General features: G+C 37.2%; 1 protein-coding gene across 1 annotated transcript; it reads right to left on the bottom strand.

Annotated features, from left to right (window-relative positions):
- Positions 1 to 538: 538 nt before the first annotated feature.
- LOC126973242 (sorting nexin-7-like) lies at positions 539 to 24,194 on the bottom strand. Its single transcript, XM_050820443.1, has 10 exons — positions 23,943 to 24,194; positions 22,223 to 22,360; positions 18,788 to 18,907; positions 17,149 to 17,290; positions 16,294 to 16,376; positions 15,008 to 15,087; positions 13,614 to 13,742; positions 9,522 to 9,721; positions 6,299 to 6,341; positions 539 to 4,094 (listed from the first exon to the last, which is right to left on the bottom strand). The coding sequence occupies exons 2-10, from the start codon at positions 22,355 to 22,357 to the stop codon at positions 3,602 to 3,604; spliced, it is 1,425 nt and encodes a 474-aa protein (XP_050676400.1). The 5' UTR covers positions 22,358 to 22,360; positions 23,943 to 24,194; the 3' UTR covers positions 539 to 3,601.
- Between the last annotated feature and the right edge of the window lie 447 nt (positions 24,195 to 24,641).

Here is a 24,641-nt window from a genome sequence, read left to right as displayed (position 1 = left end):
ATCATCGACGATCAAGTCATCTCCGATCGGCTTGATTCTCTAGCATTGCGTAGAGATGTGGGTTCTCTCTGTATCTTCTACCGCATTTATCACGGGGAGTGGTCACAGGAGCTGTTCGGGTTGATTCCAGCGGCCGAATTCCACCATCGGACATTACGTGCAAAGTACCATCCGCATCACGTAGACGTCTGGCATTCCACAACCGCGCGTTTTGTTCGAAATTTCTTGCTGTTTGGAATCAACTACCGGCAGCGGTCTTCCCGAACAGAAACGACTTAGGGACCTTCAAGAAAAAAGCATACTCCCACCTTAAAGGCCGGCAACGCATTTCTTGACACACCTGTTGTTGCGGATGTCCATGGGCGGTTGCCTCACCTCTCCCCATCCCGTGAGCCTCTTGCCCGTTTGCCCCCTCTCATATAAAAAAAAAATCAGACGGTGAGTTCATTTCAGTTCGTGGCGTGTTGCAGCTACTCTGGAATTGGGGAATACACCCCGCTCAGCTTTTTGGAAAATGTTGGCAAACAAAAATAAACAATTAAAACATTAAAAATTTTATTTACAGACACATTATATACAATACATGGTTATTGCTACATCTAGTGATATGATGGAACGCTAAATAAATAAATAATTTATAAGTTATTATACACCCTTCATATTTACGCGACAATCATCCCACGATGAGCTAGTTAACAAGGTGATTATGGCAACAAGTGAATAAACCGATTGATCCCTAACGACCTGGTGGTAAGTGAAATGCCCACTGTAGTGCCGCAGGAGTATTGAGAAACCCAAGATTCACTTAGAGACATGAGTCTCACTAGATATGGCGCCTTTCAATCCGAAATATATTAGGGCCCTTTTCCCGTCACCCGTCGCAGCGTGTACTACGAACGCTCTTGGCCACACGGAAAACCATTTCCTGTAAGAAAAAGAGCACTTAGTGCCTGCACACTACGGCAGAAAAAGTTACCATGATGGTACCCTTTTAGCCTGTATGCTAAGAAGTCTCCCACTGATCTCCCTATAGACTTTTGCATTTTGAGTCCGGGATAGTTTTTTTTATGACAAAGATACGAGACGAGCAGGACGTTCAATCCCCCCACATCTCAGTATTCTGTCAAACATGTTCACCAAGAGTCCGGAATCTGATGGCCACAACCTCACCGCTTTCCTTTTCTATTCGACCTACTTTGCTGATTTATTCTTTCCTGTATACCAATAGTTTTTTTGCTCGATTAATAAAATCTGAGTTTACGCCGCGTTACGTCCATCCTTACAAGAGCTGAAACGTTTCCCCCTGCTTGATTTCGTCCTACTTTCAAAAGAAGCTCGCGAGCCATCATATTTTTTTTGAGCGCAAGAGATATGTAATACTCAAGAGAAATGTAGACGCAAGTTACAGGCAAGTGTGTTCAAATAGTACATTTTGATACACATTTGCGAAAAAAATTAAACAACGAAAGAAAACCGATAAAAAACAGTTTAATCCTTGGACAAATTACCTACCTCTAAGTTTTCTGTTCTATGTTAATGAGTGAGTAATGTTATACAATAATACTCTTAAGTCATTTACGCGCTCAGTGAAGTCCGGACTAGCCACATAGCCAGGCTCCAGACCAAAAGGTGGTAACACAAAGCAACCAAATGGAACGGCCCAATGGGTAAGAGGAATGGTCGGCCAATAACAATCTGGGCGGACATATCGTGGAAATAGACTGGCCTAGCTGTGTGTGGCCCAGGTAAGAAGTAGTCTCTGGAAGATGTCTTCACCTTAGAGGGTTCTGGTGCCTTTTATTTATTAATCCTCTTCAGATGCAGTTGGACCTGGATTCTCACTGTACAGCACACACGAAGCGAAGGGACGACGTTACCAAACCGTAACTTGTGAAGAAATGACATCCTTTTCGCACTCTAAACATGCAAGGAAAACTTTTTGAGCAAATGTTATAAAATATTCTAACAACGGTACTGTCTTATTTTACAGAATACTAAAATAATTTGGCAGCCTGCATTATATATCTATTTATAACTTATATAAAACTTTTTATACAAATTATGATAAGCAAATGTGTAAACATTTATAAATAATCTAGAGTGTGTACTCCAAAGGTCATACGAATTGCTTAAGTGGCTTTAGAACACAGTATATTGTAATGAGTAAAGTTAAGTGAGCAGCGGGTGTCAGAGAGGAGGCGATAGTTTAGCGGTGTGAAGTGTGACGCGAGGAGAGGAGATGGCGTAAGATTCATTAATGTCTTCCTCGAGGTTAAATAATTATTCTTCAGTGTTAAACTGCTGTATAATAATTACCAGCGTATAGATTTGAAAAATCAATGATTTGTGAAAAGATACTATTCTAATTTCCCATAAAGATAAGATAAAACAGTAAGGAAACAACGTAAAAGCGGACATCGCAGTACTGTGAGTCGCGCGAGGCCTTCGTCTGTTTAAGCGTAACTTTTGATACAGCTTTAGCTTATATATATATATTATGTGCTTACAGTGAGTCTTAAAGAAAGATCTTATTGACATTACTTTCCGGAGTGGTGGTCGTGCTTATGCAAAATAATTCCAAAGATATCAATTTTGATGAAATCAATGCGTTTTTAACCCAAAAAGAATATGATATTAAAGTTTGTGGTGTAGAATGATAGTGGAATAAAACTAATCAGCTCAACGAAACACTTCTCGTGTTAAATATAGTAGAATATCTTACACTACAAAATGAATACAGCTATAATAAATAATAAAATGCTATTTTGCAAATTTTTAGTTTTTTATTTTTTTTTTATTTATTTTGAGTATCGTGAGCTGCCACTCACCGACGACTTGAACCCACATAAGCCTCATTTAAATAAAGATCAAGTCAGCATTATCAAATTAAATTTGTAACCAAAATTTATGAACGATGCGTGACTCGAAACCGCGAAAGGAATATTTCTACCAAATTTCAAATCTCTACGCGTTGTGTTGTCGTATGTAGGTGGTGGTAGTATCTCATGTATAGATAAGCTTGTAGTAAAATACTGCATAATTTGCATAAAAGTATTGTTTGGTGTTTTTCTATGGAGAAAATGTATAACAATATATGATATTATGACTTTTGATAATATAGTTACGCACATTTTTACATCTTATAAGTACACTCCGGTTAATGATTTCTTAATAAGTCTATCACATTTAAACATTTTAAATTTCAAAAACTGCTTCTAAATAACATTATATATTACTGTTCAAATATTATTGATTGAATCATAAATACATCTTGACAGACTGTTACATCTGTGAAAACCTCAAAAAAAATTATGAGGTTGACAGTTAACCTCTATTTTGAGCAATGCACGCACACTCACACAAAGTGACATACAAATCGCGAGTGTAGCACGAAGCTTGTCACGCACACTTAAGTTATAAACCTGGCCTGTTTTTATCGGTGGACTAGCAGCAAGAGGCTCTATTTAGATGTATAAATTATCTAACGTTTGAATAAATATTACAATTAAGATAACCATTACAAATTTACAACAGTCAAATTATTATTTTGCAGTCATTTGGTCATCTTCTTGAGGACATCACAGAAGACCGAATCACACAATCATGATAATTCCACATCAGAAAAGTCCTGCAGCGGATCAGATATCTTGACACACTCACTGTCATCCGTCACCGAGGTCTTCTCAAACACCGATTCCACCGTATCGATCACTTTATCACTGACACCAGTCTTATCACCACTGGTATCATCACAAGTACTGACTCTATCACCGTTCAGTTCACTTTTTATTCGTTCATCACCGAGTGAGTACCTGCCACTTGTTTTATCATCATCACTGTCGGTTTCAACATCGAAGGATTGGCACTTTGAAGGGGATAAGTTCTGCACTGCAGTTTTGGACACTGTTTTAAACATTTGTGTGACGTCAGCTTCGGTGGAGAGTTTCAGGGCGTACTCCCAGCCGAGCAGTGACTGTGAGTGGATGGCCACTTGCTTGTCAGCCAGATCCAGGAGTATGGACTTGATTTCCGCCCGGGTCTTGGGAATCCAGTCGCCGAGTTCTGAACGCAACGCCTCCGATGCTTGCTCTAATCTGAAATTTCCGATTCGGTAATTACAAATGACGCCATAGTCAGTGTATATCTGCTTTTGGCGGCGTCGTGTGCCGGGTCGTCTCCTACCCTCAAATATGTGCGAAGTGAACGATAGCTAGTCAATGCGTCAAATCGTGAACGGGTGCTGCTTGTGGTGTCAGGTCGACCTGTTATTAATAAATGATTGTATTTGTTGGATGCTATTACTAATTATGACAGTAATCACGACCATCATTGATAATATTGACACACTTTTTACACAAATTATCTTGCCCCAAGTTAAGCATATATAGCCTGTGCTATGGGTTACAAGACATACATATTACATATACATATTTAATATAATATACTTACTTAAACATACATAAATTCATTTAAACATCCATGACTCGGACACAAATATCTATATTCATCATATAAATGCTTGCACCTACCGGGATTCGAACCCGGGACCTCTAGCTTAGTAGGTAGGATCGCTAACCACTCGGTTATACAGGTTGTCAATGTCAAATTATGTTCACGAAGCATCGTTTACACAAACAATGAATTCAAGTTCTAAAGGTTGATGCATCCAATATACTATCATTCATATGTATATAATTAGTTCTTTTTTTTCTTTTTATGAAATATTTACTGTCTTATTCATAATGTCTTAGCGGAGTTTTAAAACATCACTAATATACGCTTGTTAAAAAATGGTATTCATAAACATATTAGAGCTAAAACGCTTATTATCTCTTTGATAAAGCTGACGTGACTTATAGTAGCTAGGACCCTTATATAAACCTATATATTATTAAGCATTCTAACGCAAAAAAACATGGCCGACATCGATCAGCTGTTCGTTAAATAATGTGTTAAAGAGCTTCCCAATCAAAGTTGTTGCATATCCGTCATAGATTGACAATCGACAGACTTCTTTGATTTTTGAAGTATGAAATTATTTTGACATAGACTTCTGACAACTGGCAAACCATTGACATTGAAAAGATGTCTGTTTCCATTGACAGTTCCTCATTAAATTAGTTAAAATCATCTTTTTTTGTACGAAATGGCAACATTGCGTACTATAGAGACGTATGGGAGATTTATCTAACGAATATGAATAAGGAATTTTATCGAACGTTCGATAGGCTTAAAACACGTTTTAACTAATATAGCTTTATACCTTCGAAGAGCGTTTTATTATGAATAAGGCGGTTAATATTTAAAACGCTTTTAACCTTGAACAGGATTCATATATTGGATGCAGTGCCTTACAAAGTAATTTGTTTTGTATATATATAGCCATTGTAAAATACTCTAATGATTGAAAAGAGTGTTTCAGTTTCTTGTATGTTCTTCTCACAAGCAGGAACGTGTATATTATATAGGCAATAAGGCAGTGCCTACCTCGTTATAAACCGACATAAATATAGCACTGGTGTTAAAGTTTTAGTTTAATTTAGTTCCGTTATTTCATAACCAAACTTCTATTAAACACACACTCCTAGATTTTTCTTTACGCTTGATAGATACGCTAGATACCCATAGTTCTCACTACTCGCTACACACACACTCACCACTAGAGCTCACAAGCTCTACTTTTCTGAACTTATGGTAGATTCAGTAATTTAAAAGAGGAACTTATTTTAAGCCTCTTTATTCAATTAAAGTTTATTTGATTTTGACTTTTGAGAAGTCGAAGGGCCACGCGCGACGCGTCATAGATGCACGACGATTGCATATGGACTAATTGTCACAGCTCTCAAGTTAGTAAACTGTCTTTTATTGGGTTAATAATATAATATTGACACACACTTTTTACACAAATTATCTTGCCCCAAGTTAAGCATAATATATAGCCTGTGTTATGGCTTACAAGACAATGATATATTTAATACAATAAACTTACTTAAACATACATAAATACATTTAAACATCCATGACTCGGAAACAAACATCCATATTCATCATATAAATGCTTGCACCTACCGGGATTCGAACCCGGGACCTCTAGCTTAGTAGGTAGGATCGCTAACCACTCGGCTATACAGGTCGTCGTTACTGGTTTTATGTTAGAAATATGAACGAAGCAATTTGTTATTATTTTTAAAGTGCTAACCTTCAGGGATTAATTAAAAATTAAATTTGTAAACAAAATTTATGAACGATGTGAGTCTCGAACCCGGGCATTACTTTACAAAAGTTTCCATCAACTTACTTGTTGTGTAGGTCATCGGAACTGTTGCCCGCCACGTGAGCCGCTGTAAACAAACGTACAAACATAATACCATAGTATATAAGGATGGTTACCATAACAGTGACCAACACAGAATTCGGTTTCGGGAAAAAAAATTGAGTGTTTTTTTTAGTGGAATAGGAGGACAAACGAGCGTCACCTGTTGTTAATTGGTCACCGCCGCCCACATTCTCTTGCAACACCAGAGGAATCACAGGAGCGTTGCCGGCCTTTAAGGAAGGTGTACGCGCTTTTTTTGAAGGTACCCATGTCGTATCGTCCCGGAAACACCGCACAAAGAAGTTCATTCCACAGCTTTGTAGTAGTTGGAAGAAAGCTCCTTGAAAACCGCACTGTGGAGGACCGCCACACATCCAGATGGTGAGGATGATATCCTAACTTGTGGCGTGTCGTGCGAAGGTGGAAGGAATCAGGTTAAACAACTATTCGGAACACTTCCCGTGATAAATGCGGTAGAAGACACACAATGCAGCGACATCTCTACGAAACGCCAAGTGCATGCTTAAAACCGCACGGCAGAAGTGAAAACTTCATTGCCATCGCAAACAATTTATATATATTATAGTAAAATATAATATTAAATATTTAGTAATTGTATATTTTTTCAAACAGCTCATTCGGAAGGCAGGTTTCCTCAGAGAAGAATGAGCAAGAAACTCTAAGGTTGCTCTTTCCAAAACAGATTAGGTATTACAAGTTCTTATTTTTAATGCAATTTACAAATAATTTCATTTACAATATATGCAAAGTGACGCAACAAAAATACTCAAACGTCAAAAACTGAAAGAGTAAGTAAATAAAAGTAAATAAATAATTATAAACACAAGAGTTATTGAGTAAATAAATAAAGGCATTATGCGAACATTTTATTAAATAAAATATATAATAACATTAACTTTAAGATAATCAAATAAAAAGATATAAAAAAAACATGAAGCAGACCTCCCGGTAACAAGATAACCACAAGTAGCGCCCGTACACGAGCATGACGCATGGACCAGCCATCGCCTCCCTCGACCATATTTTAGGGAAGGGAACGACCCGCCCCACGTCGTCGCCACAAGCAGTGGCATTTAAGCGAGCATGACGATGCCTGTCACGAGAAATCTACCGAATAACAAAAAATGTTCATCCACATATTATGCAATACTTACTAAATACTTACAATTTACCATTTTATTTCAATTAACATAAGTAACTCATAATTATTATTAATATTCTTCTTAAGATTGATTAAAAACATACAAACAATATTAATATTTATATTATATAACTATAATTTCATTTATCAAACTGAGACATGTAACAGCCCAGCAGTTCAGTCCCAAGGGTTCTTTAGATCCAGATTCAGATATTTTATAGTACCCTTTTGTATACAACTTTTTCTTCAGCACTGATTTATATTCATATAAAGGTAAGTTCTGTATGTTAACAGGGACCTATTATAAAAACGTATACAAAGACCTCTGAATGAATTTGTAACTTTTTGAAGTCGACTTACATGACCAGCAAGCCTATCCCTCTTTCTAGTATTGACATTATCAGTGTCACTAATTTTTTTAAACCAATAATTATTTTTTTTACATAAACAAGGTTTTCATATATGTATTGCAATGTCAAAGTCAAAACCTTTATTTCCTTTAATTTAATTCTTAATGACACTCTTGGTCCTAATTTATAGGTGGCACGAATAGCTCGCTTCGGCAGTGTGAAAATGGTGTTAATATCGGCAGCATGTAAAATGCCGTATGTCATCAGACTATGAAAATAGCTGCAGTAGACTAGCCGCGCGGTATTTTCATTTGTAAGTTGCTGAATTTTTGTAACTGGGTATACTGCAGAACTAAGCTTTTTAACCAAATTCTTAATATGTGGACCCCACTGAAGTTTGGTATGTAAGGTAAAGTGCTTAAAAATACGGCTGTATCTACAGGTTTCAACTTATCATCGTTTACTACAATATTCGTGTCAACCTGACTAACAAGTAAAATTAATAAATTTGTTTTATTTTTTAATTCAGAAGGAGATTATTCGTTGTGAACCATTTTGTACTCTAAGCAGTATGCTGTCTATGTAGTTTAAAAAGTAAAGAAGAATCTGCAAACAATACTATCTCATGCGTATTTTGTACAAAGTAATATGGTAAATTATTTATGTATACAAGGAATAGGAATGGGCCAAGAATAGAACCCTGTGGAACGCCCATGGTAACGGGAGATCCAGCTGACTTCTTACTGTTCACCTCAGCCATCTGAACCCTGTTGCCTAAATAAGACTTCAGAAGGCTAAGTGCTTCTCCCTTGATACCATAACGATGTAGTTTTCTGATTAAGATTTCATGATGAACACAGTCAAATGCCTTGGATAAGTCACAGAAGATACCAACGGCATTGGGAGAATTTTCCCACGCTTCAAAAATTTGCTGAATAAGCTCAACACCAGTAATCTGTTGTTGAGCAACCCTTTGAGAAACCAAATTGTTTGGTGCTCATTGAATCATTAGCAAAAAATGGATAAGTGTAATCAATTGTAAAACTTTGACTTTGGTTATTTTTGTTAGATTTGACTAGAACATAGTTTTTCAACCTTATTTTGCTCACCGCCCACTTTAAGAATATGTTTTTTTCTAGAGTATTTTCGTGTATTTTTTTGCCTTTTTAGATTATATTTTTAATCTACCCACGCCCCATCTGCGCCATCTCAATGCCCCCTAATTTTCTCTGGGTCTTCTACTGCCCCCCCGAAAGTCTCAAACGCCTACAAATTCAAATATTTTTATTCAAAATAGGATGTGAAATCATTTATTGAAAGTGAAAGAACTACCATCCATTCCATAATGAATGCCTCAGGCCTGAGAAGAATCAACAAACTCAGCGGGCTTTTTTTTTATCAAAAATATGTTTTACAATTAAAGTAAAATTTACAAAGTAACATTGTACAATTAAACTTATTATTTAATAGCCTAAGGGCGGTCGCACATTCCCAATCTGTGGTATCATTAAGAAGTCATTTATGGTATAGTAACCTTTACCACACAAACGTTTTTTAACAATTCTTTTGAATAAAAAATACAAGGGGGCGTCATCGCCCACGTTGAGAACCTATGGTGTAATCAATAATTGTAAAATTTGACTTTGGTTATTTTTGTTAGTTTTGACTAGAAGTGTAGTAGTGTAGTACGCACCGTGCAGCGCGTCCCTCGCGCGGATCTTGTCGAGGTGTGCCCGCGCGTAGTCGGCCAGCAGCGGCAGCGTGGCGCGGTATCGCAGCGGGGCCCCCGCGCGGGCCGCTGCCGCCCGCCCGCAGCCGGCAGCCAGCGCCCCCGCCGCGCGTGCTGCTGCGCCGCCCACTCCGCTCGACCACGCGTCACACGCGCGTCGCATGCTGACAACACAACACACTACCTTCATTTGTATTATTAATTTTTTAAGCCATTGTATAGCTTCTATCGCGGGCCTTGAGCGTGGAGACCGAATCCAGAAATTCCGTAACGAAAATAACGTAACACTTTTTATTTTTTTATTTTATTTATTGGGAACAACAAACAACTATACATGACATCTTACTTAATAATTACAATTCTTACAATATAAATACATGTATAATCAACTACGTTATCCACAGATTACTTATTTGTGTTGGAGAAACAAATCACTAAACTCACCTTATCCCAAAGGTTTTAAAATACATACATATACACATACATAGAATCATACAAATATATATATTAAAACTTATCCACATTATATAACAATATAAGTCACAAAGATTACGAAATCCGAAACTACTTACTAGATGTATATAGATATTTCGGCACAGTCATTACAGTTGCCGTGGAACAGCGGTTATCAGGTATGCTTTTTGTGCAGAAGGTCCCAAGTTCGAGCCTGGGGTACATCTTGATTATTTTTAATTTCTTTATTTTTTTTATCACGTTTTTTTAATTTTTATTATTATGACAAGCATTTTTATTTAGTTTCACCTGTCCCGTTGTCTGTCTGTAATCACATCTTGTAAGTTAAATTTTAATCACTTCCCGTTTGCTTTTTTTAAAATTAATTTTATTAAAATAATACTGCATAAATAAAATAAATAGATAATTATAAGTTCATAAAAAATGCTATGCAATAGCTTTACCGTCCCCGAGTGCCACACGTCTTTTTTTTTCATTTCCATGTACTAGTAGATTGTTGTCATAATGTAAACTACATACCTAATCTCCAGCAAAATAGCTATTTTGTGGAAAGAGGCACAAGCTTTTATGTCTGTTTTACATAAATCTACTATCTGTATGTACCTAGTTTATTTAAGAAGTATAAGCAGTTACAACTACTTGTCTAGATGCATTTACCACACTTAAGTACCTATGTAAACTTCTTCTTAATGTATGTACCTAATGGTTGTGATGTATAATGTTGTGTAGTAGGTATTATCAGTATGTAACTTTGTAGTAACTTGTACATGGCTTTCTTTATAATACGTTTTCTTTTGAGACAAAATAAAATATTTGTATTTAGAGTACAAGTATAATACAGGTTGTCCGCTGGGTAAGTTCATATTTAAAAAATGTTTAGGACGGTGGCAGAGGCGAGGGGGCTTGGATAACGCCCCGCGAAGGTTGCTTAGTCAAGATGGACCGTTGGAGTGGATCACACTTTTGTAATCGAAGCTTATTGGACGAGTGGCAAATCGTACACCGAAGCCAGGCGCAAATTTAGATCTCACTACAATATGAGTCGCGTTAAGGCTGCACCAAGCATAAATTTGATTAATAAATGGATAAAAAAGTTTTAAGAAACAGAATGTACCATGAACATAAAAAACATGAGACCTATTCCATCTGTTTTAACACAAGATAACGTCCAACGAGTTAGTGATGCAGTTGTCGCAAATCCACGTCGATCTGTTCCGAAGCACGCAGCGGCTTATAAAAGTAAACGGTGCACAAAATTATCAAACAGAAAATGTGCTTCCACCCTTACAAGATCCAAGTGGTTCAAGCTTTGAAGGAAAACGACTACGTTTGACGAACAATATGCGCTGAAAGAATGTTTACTCAATTTCCCACGTTACATCGGTATATCCCTGTTTGGAACAGCTCCCCGGACATGACACCATGTAAATTTTTCTTATGGAGATACCTATTATCTAAAGTTTATTCAAACCAGCCGCGTACAATTAGTGATCTTATAAGAAATATCAAAACAGAAATCGAAAACATTTCTCCGCAGCTCTGTTGGAAAGATTTCCTCAACTATTCGTACAGTTAGCCAGTTAACTGTACAAATGGATAGCTAAAGATAATGCCGTCATTATGAAATGGACGGCATTATCTTTAGAAAATAAAACCCGCATAATTAAGCTTTTCATTCGTGCCAATAAATATTTTGTTCCATCCAAAATTATTGTTTTTTTTACTGTTGAAAATTGAACTTTCCCAGTGGACACACTGTATAAGATTTGAAGAACTTGAGGCTATACAAAAGAACTTCTTGCGTATTTTAAACTATCGCATGAAAGGTACGATAAACTTTTAAAAACATGAAATTTTTACAAACTTCACTAAGCCAAAGACGTCACTCAATAGATTGTGTCACCTTAAGAAAAATATGTGTGTATGAACTAACTTGTCCCGAACTTCTCGAGCTTTTACCATTCAATATTCCTGACAGGTCTCTAGACACGCACAGAACTTTCAACCTAGCGGCTACCAGAACTAATATTGTGTTTCGCGCGCCTCTTCACAGAATGTGTTCCTCATTGGATTCTCACATTAATGTCGACCTGTTTTCGCACTCCTCTACTGCGTCATTTAAGAATAAGTTAAAACAACAATTACTGTCCTTACCTTAAGGCTTGTATCTTTATTTATTATTATATCCACTAGTATCTATGTCGTTGTCTTGATTTATATAATATTGTGTAATTTCCTAAATATTCTATTGTTTACTTATCTTAAGGTTCTGTTGTCAATTTGTATTATTTTGTGTTATCAGTAAAACTATTCTAGGATATAACCAATAATGTAATTTTTATATTTTATTTAACTTGTTTTTTTACTACAGTGTTGTTTGTTTCCTTGATAAATAAATAAATAACCGTTTTATGATATTTTGTCATACACGACGTTGCAAGGCGGGGGACATGGTCAGGATCCTCTTGGTTGTTCATTGTTGTGGGCGTTGAACACGACAGCAAGTATAACACTTTCACTTTTGTTACACTTCACATAACAGCTATGGATTACGTAATGAGAACGTGGTGTTCCCAGCATGCGCGTGCGACACAACCACTTCGCTCGATAGTTTTTCCCTGACTGACTGGTCGGCGCTGACCCGGCGCGGCGCCCGATCTAGACCGGACTCGCACCGCGTGCCGATTACACCCGAGCCAAGACGAGTACCGAGACATCTTAATACTCGCTCGTGGCTCGATGCTCTTGAATACGAATTGTAAACTTCTATGATTGCAGTTAACAAACGAACATTTCTTAATTTCTTTTTTCGCTTAATTTCTTTGTTAAAATCATAATTATACGAAAATGCAAAAAATACTTGAGTTTCAATAAAGAAATTCCAATCTTAAAGAAGAAAATTTGGCCATCTACCGCATTTATCATTACCGAAGCGACAAAAAAATACGTGGCGACTGAAATTCACGAAACTCGCCACGATATAGTCCCGCCAAGCCGATCCGATGGCTCGAGGGACCAAAAGATGGTGGGGTTGTGAAATCGGAATTATACTATTAAATGTTAAAATAAAACTTTAATAATAAATCTAATATAAATATTGTAATGAAACAGTGCTGGTATGTACGCGCCGCGATGTGATGTGGACTGGCGTTCTTAGCCGCCGCGGGTAATTGAGCGGGAGTGTTCTGAAGAGCTTTTTGACCTGGTACCTGCGATCGAAATCCATCGTCGCACGACACGCCACAAATTAGGATATCATTCTCACAATCTGGAAGTGTGGCGTTCCTCTACCGTGCGGTTTTTCAAGAAATTTTCTTCCGAATATAACCAAGCTGTGCAATGAGCTTCCTTGCACAGCTTATGACATTGGTACCTTCATTAAAAAGCGCACACACCTTTCTTAAAAGCCGGCAACGCTCCTGTGATTACTCTGGTGTTGCATAAGAATGTGTACGCCGGTGATCACTTGATATCAGGTGATCTATACGCTCGTTTGTCCTTCTCTTCCAATTCCACGTCCAAGATCAATGGTGAAATCTGCCCTTTGATAGATTCGGCGAGCAAAATCAAGTATAATCTTACCTGCTATATTCAGAGCTCAGCTTGGTGCCGCCAGAGTACAGCTTCTCGGTAATGGAGCACAGGGTGGTCAGTTTCTGCTGCAAGGACTGCATGTATTCCGCTGCAGCGACGAACTCCGGGTCACGAACTCTGCGATACAGTTGCATATTTATATTGGCCATCTATAAATGACGTCACACGAATTTCTTGATTTTTTGACAGCTTTTGTCACTGTGTCACAGTTGGTCACATTTGTGAGACCTCGCCCTACCCAGTGTGATGTCACATATTTCGCAATTTTACATTTAGTTTGATCTGAAATTATTGTTATTTTTTATTCTTTTTCAATAAAATCAACATTAAATCAAACAAAGGCATGAAAATTAACAAAACATTGTAAAATAAAAATTATTATATAATATTTGCAAGATTAGTGGGTATGTAGTTTAAATTTAGTGTTATAATACTTAGATAAAAAAAATGACGCGTTGCACTCCGGGAGTGCCGGCTGAAGTGAAAACTTGAACATTAACGTTGTGCGTTTTTGAATATTTTGGAATGGTTAGGAAATAATTTCGCACGAATTGCTTTATTTATTAGAATAAAAGTAGTAGCATTTATGTGGTTAAATACAATATTCATTTATTGCGCTATCGTGCACAAAACTGTCAATTTATATGACATAAAAAAATTAAACGTCTTACGAATTTTCGGACAGGTCACGTGTCGTCATTATACCCATCCCAGGACATGTGGCACCCCTCCCCGCCCCTCGTCACACATTGTCACACATCGTCGACCCCTCCCTCTCCTTAACTTATGACGTAATTTATGGATCGCCCCACATTATGATGGAAATAATTAATAGTTTAGAATTATGACCACAATTTTATTTTCAACAAGAACTTACTTTATAAAATATTCCAATAACTTCTGGGGAATTCAAATATTTAAACGCACGCCATTGGTCAAGGATGCTGGCAAATGTCAATTTTACAACCAATACAAGCTTGCTTATTTTTATAAACTATGACGTCATTGTCAAGCTAGATTTATCAAGGGGAGTGTTCCATAGAGCTGTTTCACCTAATTCCTGCCGCTCAATTCCACCTTCGCACGACACGCCACAAGTTAGGATATCATCACCACCATCTGGATGTGTGACGGTCCTCCACAGTGCGGTTTTCAAGAAACATTGTTCCACATACAACCAAGCTGTGGAATGAGCTTCCTTGTGCGGTGTTTCCGGGACGGTGCTACATGGGTATCTTAAAAAAAGCGCGTACACCTTCCTTAAAGGCCGGCAACGCTCCTGTTAGTCCTCTGGTGTTGCAAGAGAATCACTTAACATCAGGTGACCCGTACGCTCGTTTAAAAAATAAGAACCATTTTTTTTAATTTAATCAGTCTCTCACCTGGCACCGTTGGTCGCCTGTTTGTCACTGTAGAGACTCAAACCCCACAGATTCATCGCGCTACTGTCACTCTTGAACACCTACAAATACATAACAATAAAAATTAAATAAACAAATAAACCTATGAATATCTGTCTAGGAATAACGTTTATTTATTTACGTTGTGTGTCGATTGATGCATTTACTGTACTCAATAATTCTTGTGTATTTCATTATTATTAATTTTCATTTATTGTTATAATTACTCTTTTAAGTCATTAAGTATTAGATGTTTGTTGATATAATTAACTATGCTTTTTCAACATGATCACGAAAATTCAAAAGTATTGTTTAAAAAACCTTAATGTGATAAAATTCCCTATAACTTAAATGACTTTCTTAATAATACCGCTGATTGGGAAAGGAGTGACCGCCCTCAGACTATCATAACGAAATTTTATTGTGAAGAAATTTTATTAAAAAAAAAACGATAAACGTCTTGCGCCCGTTCTTCTCAGGTCTGAGTATTTCGAATAGGTTGTGGTACTTTTTGACGTTCAATAAGTGATTTTAATTTCGATTCTGAATAAAAATATTTGAAATAAGATTTAAAAGGACAATGGGCGAGCTGGTCTAATATCACCAAATACTGAAAACAGATGGAAATATACCACTTGATGGAAAGGACCAGTGTGCAAAAGAAATATTGATTGACCGTAAAATAAATGACATAATCGAAATTGCTGGAAAAGACTGCCGTAGTAGCAGATGTCAAGATGTGGAAAAGACTGATGACAGATGGAAATATACCATAAAAAGGACCAGTGTGCAAAAGAAATATTGACAGACCGTAAAACAAATGACATAATCGAAATTGCTAGAAAAGACTGCCGTATGAGCAGATGTGGAGATGTGGAAAAGACTGATAACAGATGGAAATATACCATAAAAAGGACCAGTGTGCAAAAGAAATATTGACAGACCGTAAAACAAATGACATAATCGAAATTGCTAGAAAAGACTGCCGTATGAGCAGATGTGGAGATGTGGAAAAGACTGATAACAGATGGAAATATACCATAAAAAGGACCAGTGTGCAAAAGAAATATTGACAGACCGTAAAACAAATGACATAATCGAAATTGCTAGAAAAGACTGCCGTAGGAGCAGATGTGGAGATGTGGAAAAAGACGGGGCTCTTTACAAAAAAAGGATCAATATCTCTGTATCGATATCTGATTAGCTTTAATGTGAATCTAGAGATAATGGAAAAAGACAAATATAAATTTTCATAACAATGAAGTTACCTTATCCAGTTCATCGTCAGGGGTGGTCAGGAACAACCTAAGATCCTCGTCGTGGGTCAATATCGGATGCTTTGATATCCTCTCTGAAACAGAGGAATATGTTGACATATTATTTACATAGGTATTAAAAAACACCCCAAAAGAAACTGATTTATAAATGAGGACATTTCATGAGAATAAAATTAAAAAAACAACCTAAAAAATCATACGAAAGTAACTATAAATGTTATTGTATTTTTGCGTTTTCTCGCCCGTTCTCAGACCTTCCATGATTTTCGCCCTATTCCTGCATTATCACCGCGACATTTTTTAAAGAATCGAAAATTTTTCCGTCAGCTTTTTTCTTATGGAAGAAGACACGAACGTAAGCGTCCATACGTATTTTCTCCTGCAACACCAGATAAATTCTCTCTTTTAGGAATTTCATTCCATAGTTTCGATTTTGGTTGTACACCCTGAGTTTCGCCGGGGCATAAAAAAATAGGGAAGTCCCAGACCCAAGGGTGTCATAAGAGGCGACTAAGCATTTACCAGTGAGAGGCTTCTTGCGCACAACGGCGCCTTTGTTTACCGCGAAGCAGTAATGCGTAAGCATTATAATTGTGATTTCGGACTGAATGGCGTCGTAGCTATTGATATTACCGGGCAAATGAGATTTAATATCTTATGCCTCAAGGTCACGAGCGCAATTGTAGTGCCGCTAAGAATATTTGGGTTTTTTAAGAATCCTGAACGGCACTGCATTGGAATGGGCAGGGCGTGTTAATTACCATCAGCTGAACGTCCTGATCGTCTCGTCTCTAATCGTCATAAACAAACCCGCACTGTGAAAGCACCAGACCTGATCATACTTACGTAAGAAGGTGTCCAACGCCAGCGTCCTAATGGCTACAAATGACGGCGAATATCTGTCGAGCTGCTGGCGAGCCGAGTGCAGCGGCGGCAGGGGGGGCACCGCCACCAGGGGGTATGACGAGCTCAGCCGCTTGTGGAGCAACTGGGAACCAAAGAGGATGTTAATACTACGTAATACGAGGCGGAACTGCAAAGTCAAAGTTTTTATTTGCATAAACATGTTAGATTGATGTTACATAAATATTATTAAGTACATATTTGCCACATTTATGACGTGCAAATTTTATAAAATACATTTCTAAATCATTAGTTACAATAATATCAATTTAACAAAAGATTTGTAGCAGTATTATATAGTATATAGTCAAGTTTTTAGTTGAAAATATTCGTCTAATGAATATAAGCAGTTTTTACTAAGGTATATTTTCAATTTAGATGAGAAATTCCTATTTGACGATACCTCTCTTAATATTTTTGGGATGTGATTATGGATTTTTATGCACATACACAAACAGTTTCTCTGAAATAATGTAGTTCTACAGCAAGGTAGTTGTAGTTTAGTGAAAAGAGAAGTGTTTTCATGTTTACTGAATTCGCTAAATTGTTTTCGAACAAACATACAGCACTCAAATATGTATAATTCAACAATTGTCAATAAGTTATATTTTTTAAATATAACTGCCTAAGTAAAAATTGAAATTCAGTATTATTAAAAAAGTAATTACAATATGGCGACGCAGTATAATCCAGCTAAGTTTAAAAACGAACAGTTGCTTAAAACGTAGTGGATTTCTTTAGTTTTTTACAAGATTATAGCCGTCATCTGTCAATGACTGCACGTTGTGATACAATCGAGTGAATCCTTTTTTCTTAGAGAGTTTCGCTAGGCTGATGGAAACAACTGCTGTATTCAACTTGTTTTATGAATCTGTAGCCCAATTCTCGTAACAAAAGGAGAATGGGAACGAAGCGACCTTATGTCAAAAACTTAAATTTCACATTCATTATCATAAGAGACGACTAAGGGCATTTATCAGTGGAGGCTCCTTTGCACGGATGCCGGCTAAATTATGAGTACCACAACGGTGCTTATTTCTGCCATGAAGCAGTAATGGGTAAACATTACTGTATTTCGCTCTGAAGTACGCCGTAGCTAGTAGCTGTAATAATAAAGGTGACGAGCGCAATTATAGTGCCGCTCAGAATTTTTGGGTTTTGCAATAATCCTGAGCGGCACTGCATTAGACTGGGTAGTGCGTATCAATTACCATCAGCTGAACGTCCTGCTCGTCTCTTCCCTTATTTTCATAAAAAAACATAATTATATGTATATTGTAAATGTTATTACTTTACCAAAATAAAATAAAATCCAGTCGAAATTCGTGTTATTACCCAACCGTCCCAGTGACACATAGATCGTAAATCTTGGTATGTCTTGTTCAACTCTCAGTTTGTGGCATACCAAGATTAACGATCGATTTCTCACTGGGACGGTTGGCTCAGTTGGTAAGAGCGCTCGGACGGAACCAGAGAAACGCTGGTTCGAGTCCCGCATCCTTCAAAATTTTGGTATAAATTAAAATTGTATTATTAATTTAATTTGAAAGGTAATTAAAAATTGGAGGTGTAATAAACTTACTTTGAAGTGATTGAACCTCCTCCTCGTGTAGGGCGGGCACGGCCATCTTCCGCACACGCATCTCACGCGGTACGTCACAAATGTCTCCATCGTGGACAGCTGCTTCATCGGAGCATCGACCTGATTATATTAAACCGATGTCACAATACAGTAATATAACAGTACCTACTTTAACTTCATAGTAGAGCGCCCGAATAGACGCACGCACACATACACGACATATACCGCTGCTAAGCAATCTTGGAAAGACAAGACTATTGGCTAAAATATCGGATGTCACATCGGTAATACGTATTTTAACAGTCTCAGTTACGCCGATGACATGGTGGTTCTCAGCCCGTCTAACAAGGGACTTAGGAAGCTGCTTTCAGTCTGTGAGCATTATGCGAATGCTCACGGACTGAAATTGTATTTCGTGCGGGCAAAAGTTCGGAGAGGGTACCTGAGGTATTCTTGGATGGCTCAGCGATTCGAATTGTAACTGAGTTTATCTACACCCATAAATTTTTTCGATCCCTGCATGCGCAAAGAGTTTCAACAAACAGTCACATTCTTATTGCTCGATGCGTGGTATCTGTATGAATTTTAAAAAAAAAGAACATTTTCGTTTATGCGCGTTCCACACTACCAGAACGTAGCACGCAGTAAAAAAAAAGGTTGGTTATTCGAAACTCCGCCATTTTTCTTGAAAAATGAGCGTTTCAGAATCTTTTAGAGGATTCATATTCTGGGTATAGATAAAGTCTTGTATGCAACTGTTGATAATTAGGTATTGATACTATTATCACATGAGTATATATAAACCCACATTCGTGTTTTAATACCCCTTATTACACAACAGTTGCATAAATAACTATTAAATACTTGGGACATGTTCTTACAGAGGATCTGAAGGATGACTGTGATATTGAGAGAGAGAGGAGGACACTCTCGATTCATTGCAATATGTTGGCCCGAAGATTTGACAAATGCAGCAATCCCGTCAAGATTGTACTGTTTAATGCGTATTGCCAGTGCTTCTACACCTGCCAACTTTGGACGAAATTTCTCAAAAAGTCCATACACGACAATGCGCGTGCAGTACAATGATGCTTTTCGCATATTGATGGGATTGCCTTGGTACTGCAGTGCCTCGGGTATGTTTGCTGAATCGAGGGTGCCTGATTTCTATGATGTGATGAGAAAAAGAGTTGCTTCCTTCTGGGATAGACTCCGCAAATCTCAGAACCGCATTCTCCAGATGGTGTGTGACGGGATGCCTAGCAATATTTATTCATATTGGCTATCTATGCATCAAAACAAAAATAGTAAATAAATGACGGTGCCTGCACCAAGACGCCTGGGAAGACCTTTATTAACCTTTCCAGATAGTTTATAAGTTTTGTGTATAATTTTCTTTATCTTTATTTTATGTATTAGAATATCATTGTACCTATTTGTTTCATAATATGTATACTGGGTAATTTTGACTTTAATAAAAACTTATTATTATTATTATTGAGTGACACGCCGCGCCGTACGTCGCCAAGACTGGTCGCTGTCCGAGTTAAATTAGCTGCACCACGTCGTCCGTGTCGTAAATATTTTAGTATGTACCAACCCTAGCGCTCTGCCCAGACATAGGTATACATTTCAAGGAGACTGCTAAGTTACGCTTCTGTCATAATTATTACTTGTATTGTGCCGATGTTTTCAAATTATCAAAAAAACCCTAGATTATCAGTTACTGAACACATTTATGAGAAATAGATATAAAGAACACAAATAAAATTTGAAAAACAAAATTTTATGAACGATGCGCGATTCGAACCCACGACCTCCGGCGTTCCGTGCCGGTGCTCTTACCAACCGAGCTAACCGTTCGAGTGCCGCGTCGTTATAAAATTCTGTTTGCTTTGTTCAACTCTCGGCGGTACTCGAACGGTTAGCTCAGTTGGTTGAGCACCGGCACGGAACGCCGGAGGTCGTGGGTTCGAATACCACATCGTTCATAAAATTTTGTTTTTCAAATTTTATTTGTGTATTAATCCTAGAAGTGAGGGTTATCACTTTAAAAACATAACATATTGTTTAGATATAAAGAAGATTAAATAATTATCGCACGAAAATAGCACATGACAAATATGGTTCAATACACAATTTTATGCATAAATCGTTCGTTCCTCGCCAGGGCTATCTACTCTTGTACCGGTAGGATGGCTAGGCAGGATTTTTGGTAAATTTTAAAGTAGAATAGATCTGTGTTCTTGTTTTTTCTGAATATACTAAAAATTAAGCGCAATACAGTTATTACTACCGATAAAAAAAATACATCTATGTGACGAGACCACCTAAACATTCCCTGTATTTAAGCTTGTAGTAAGAACCTCATAGTGCTTAATTTTTTTTAAACTATTTTTTATTTTAATAATAACATACAAGAAAACTATCACCGGAACTAAATAACAATTAAAATACAATAGTGATACACAGCCGAGCTTCTGAGAGCTGGTGGTACTCTAAGCTATTCAATTCCGTCATCCTCGAGGGTAAAACTAAAAGCATGGCACAGAAGTATAGTGGTGCTGTTCTTCAAAAAGAGCGATAAAATGCTTTTGAAGAACTTAAGACCCATATCACTTCCTACGTTCACATTCATACGCTGCTGCAGGTTATATAGAAGACAGAGTAGTATAACCAGCCACTATGCTTGGCGTAGTCCACGACTATGAGAAGAGATTGAGACCTGGGCGGTTCTTCCCACATTGATTATCGATATATCGCAGAGCTGAATTGTTTGTATGGAAACACCAACATGTCAGTCCATCTCCAGGATCAAATCTTGAAGCCTATTCGACTGCAAGGGGGAGTCAGACAAGGCAATGTAATATCGCCGAAGCTGTTCACCGTTGCTTTGGAAGATGTCTTCATCAATGTCGCATCGTCAGATTAGCAGACTATATCGTAATCATGGGACTTAATTCATATGCTCTATGGCCTCAATATAGCTTCCAAAAGAGTAGGTTTTATTACTTATGTGACAAACTACATCTTACTCGCGATTTCAACTTTTTTGACGATTTCACAGCTGTCACAGTCTATCTAGAAGTACAAATGGTCTAAGTGTTTAAGGGTGTTCATACATAAATAAAATCACGGCTCTTTCCCGTTGGGGTAGGCAGAGACCACTTCTTTCCACTTGCTACGATCCTTACATATGTGTTTTGCTTCGTCCAATTTCATTATTCCTTTCATACATGCTCTCTGGTTTAGGGTACTCTTGACCTGGCCTTTTTTCAAGACATCCCTGATTTGATCTTGAAACGTCCGCCTAGGTGTACCCCTTCCAACACTTTCACACTGGCCTTATACACTTTCTTCGTCAATCGTTCTTCATTCATTCTCTCGACATGTCCAAACTAAACAAATAAGGGTGTTCATGCCTTGAAGATATACCTTAACAGCTATGTCCATGCCTGTCTCCATTATCAGCGGGGTTCCCTCCCTGTCGTCTGTCACACTGCCCACCTCCGTATCAGTTCCGTCAGCATCATTCAACTCCAACACTGCAGAACTACTTTCACTTGCCATGACCTAGAACAGTATACACTGAGTTCAAATATTCCTGTACGACATTGGACATATCTAAAAATAAAACAAAAAGTAAATATCCCTTATGTTAAACTCTACAGTAAAAAGAACTTTTCATATTAAATATTATCAAGAATGTTTAAAACCTCTCATTTATTCTACAGGTAAACAAAGGTCATCGTCCTGAAGTCGGTCCATAGCTGTGTGCGCACAGAGCACACCACTGTCCTTAGACTAAAAATAATGCCGACCATAGCGGAAATTAGAAATATTGCTTTAGTGCTTATTTACTGAAAATAAATCTGTATTTGTTTAACTTTTACAAGAGGTTTTAACATCCTGTGCATAAAATAAAAGAATAATAAAATTATTATATTTATTAGGAACAAGAAGAAACCGTCCATTTATAAACAAACTAGTCACATTCAGGGTTTGTGTTCAGAAGATTGTTGAAAAAGTTGGTTACAGGCAGTAAACTAGTTACCGATAATCACAAACTTACAAAGAATTAAAGCTGTGACACCCCAAAAGAAATTAATTTATATAATACCTGTATAGACATATATAAAGGTATGTCAGAAATACCTCCTGAAGTTTTTCAACTAATATAAAATACATTCAGAGAGCAGTCAATCTAGTTTGGAATTCAAGAACTCTTTTCTAAATCTAGTTCTACTATTTCAATTGTTACTTTATTGTATTTGAATGTCTTAATTTCATGGTATGTGATACCCACTCCCCATTACAATGCAGTGTCACTCAAGATTCTTGATTCAGAACCTCTGCTACCCCATACCTCATGCCCAAATCAAAACACAGCTGGGCACAGTAGCTGAAGAAACCCACTTAAAACAATGGAGAAGTGGTGAATGATGCAGGCCAACAAAGAATGCAGTACCTGTATCATTCCTGTGTCCTTCATCAAAGACATTTTCTCACAACTTGACTAGAACAGACAGGGAAAAATATGCAAAATTATAGGTATTATCCATCCTTCCTTTATGCATATGTGCAAAGGATGCATAGAGGCAGAAGAAGTATTACAGCATGTGCTTACAGAGTGGATAAGTGTGGCTGAACAATGGGCATAAATTCTCCAATCTCCAGCTTCACTCCCAGATGCCTCCAGCAGTCTGAAGAGGCTGCTATATTTCTGGGACGGCCAGGGCTTTTTGGGGTAAGAAGATTTACTGAGGTGCACAATGGGGCTAAGTGCACAAACAGCCCATTCAAACTAAACTAGTAGTAAATTTTATTGTTAGTTTTTCTCATAAGTTATAGCTAATTGCCATTTATTATTGTTCAAATTGAACGAATATAAGATGTTATTGCCTAATCTAAGTGCAAAAAGTAACGGGTCACTTAAGACAGAAATTATTTATATTATATTAAAATTCATTTATGTTTTTACTTATTTTGCAACTGTGATTTTAGTACTTATTATAGCCAGTACTCATGATTAATTAAATAAATAATAATATTCATAAAAGGGGCGTAACTATCACATTATTCTAAATAGGTGTGAGCTAAGAGATTGTAAAGAGCACGAAAACTATAATCAATAATTAAAACAATGCAAACTTACAAATCTTTAGTTTGTTAGAAGCTGAGAAGATACAATTTTTTATAGGTGAACTCGCCAAAACTTTTCTTTAGCTAAATTTCTAACTGTCTAGTATCCGGAAAGGTAATTTTAGTTAATATTTACAATAACAAAAATTTGCAATAAACACTGGCAAAAACAACTTAACTTTGACTAGGCTGACAGCGATGACTGATAAGCGATTAGCGAAATGACGTCTGACATAACACGACGCACAAGTTTTTTTTTGATGGAAGGGGAGGACAAGCGACTGTATGGGTCACCTGGATGTTAAGTGATCACCGCCTCGTACATTCTCGTGCCAGGCCAGAGGAACAGCCTTTAAGAAGCTGGATGTACTTTTTGCCAAGGTTCCAACTTCCAATGTTCCAATCATTCTAGAAACATGGTGCAATGGTATCATCCTTTTGGTATTATAAAAACGCTTTTATAGTCATTTACTTTCTGCAACTGAAGTGGTAGTCTGTCAGACACCATCAAGTAAACGAAACGTTGCCAGATCGCTAAGTGGCGTGATTCATTGCTTTCCGGCTCAGTACCTTATTAAAATGGTTTGAACTATGAGACAGTTGCTTTGATGTTTTGAGGTACCGGTGTCTCACAGACGTAAGTATGAAAATATCATGAATTTAATTTTGTCTTCATATGTTAATGATGACTATAATATTATATGAATAGAAT

This window comes from Leptidea sinapis, chromosome 29 (genome assembly GCF_905404315.1).
Source record: "Leptidea sinapis chromosome 29, ilLepSina1.1, whole genome shotgun sequence".
NCBI classification, from domain to species: Eukaryota; Metazoa; Arthropoda; class Insecta; order Lepidoptera; family Pieridae; genus Leptidea; species Leptidea sinapis.
This window is presented reverse-complemented; position numbering and strand designations above follow the sequence as displayed.

Coding starts and splice junctions, on each gene's coding strand:
- LOC126973242 (XM_050820443.1), bottom strand. CDS start 22,357: ATGGCAAGTGAAAGTAGTTCTGCAGTGTTGGAGTTGAATGATGCTGAC. Junction 17,291..18,787: donor GGAGGTTCAATCACTTCAAA/GTAAGTTTATTA, acceptor TTTGGTTCCCAG/TTGCTCCACAAGCGGCTGAG. Junction 16,377..17,148: donor GGCGTTGGACACCTTCTTAC/GTAAGTATGATC, acceptor CCTCTGTTTCAG/AGAGGATATCAAAGCATCCG.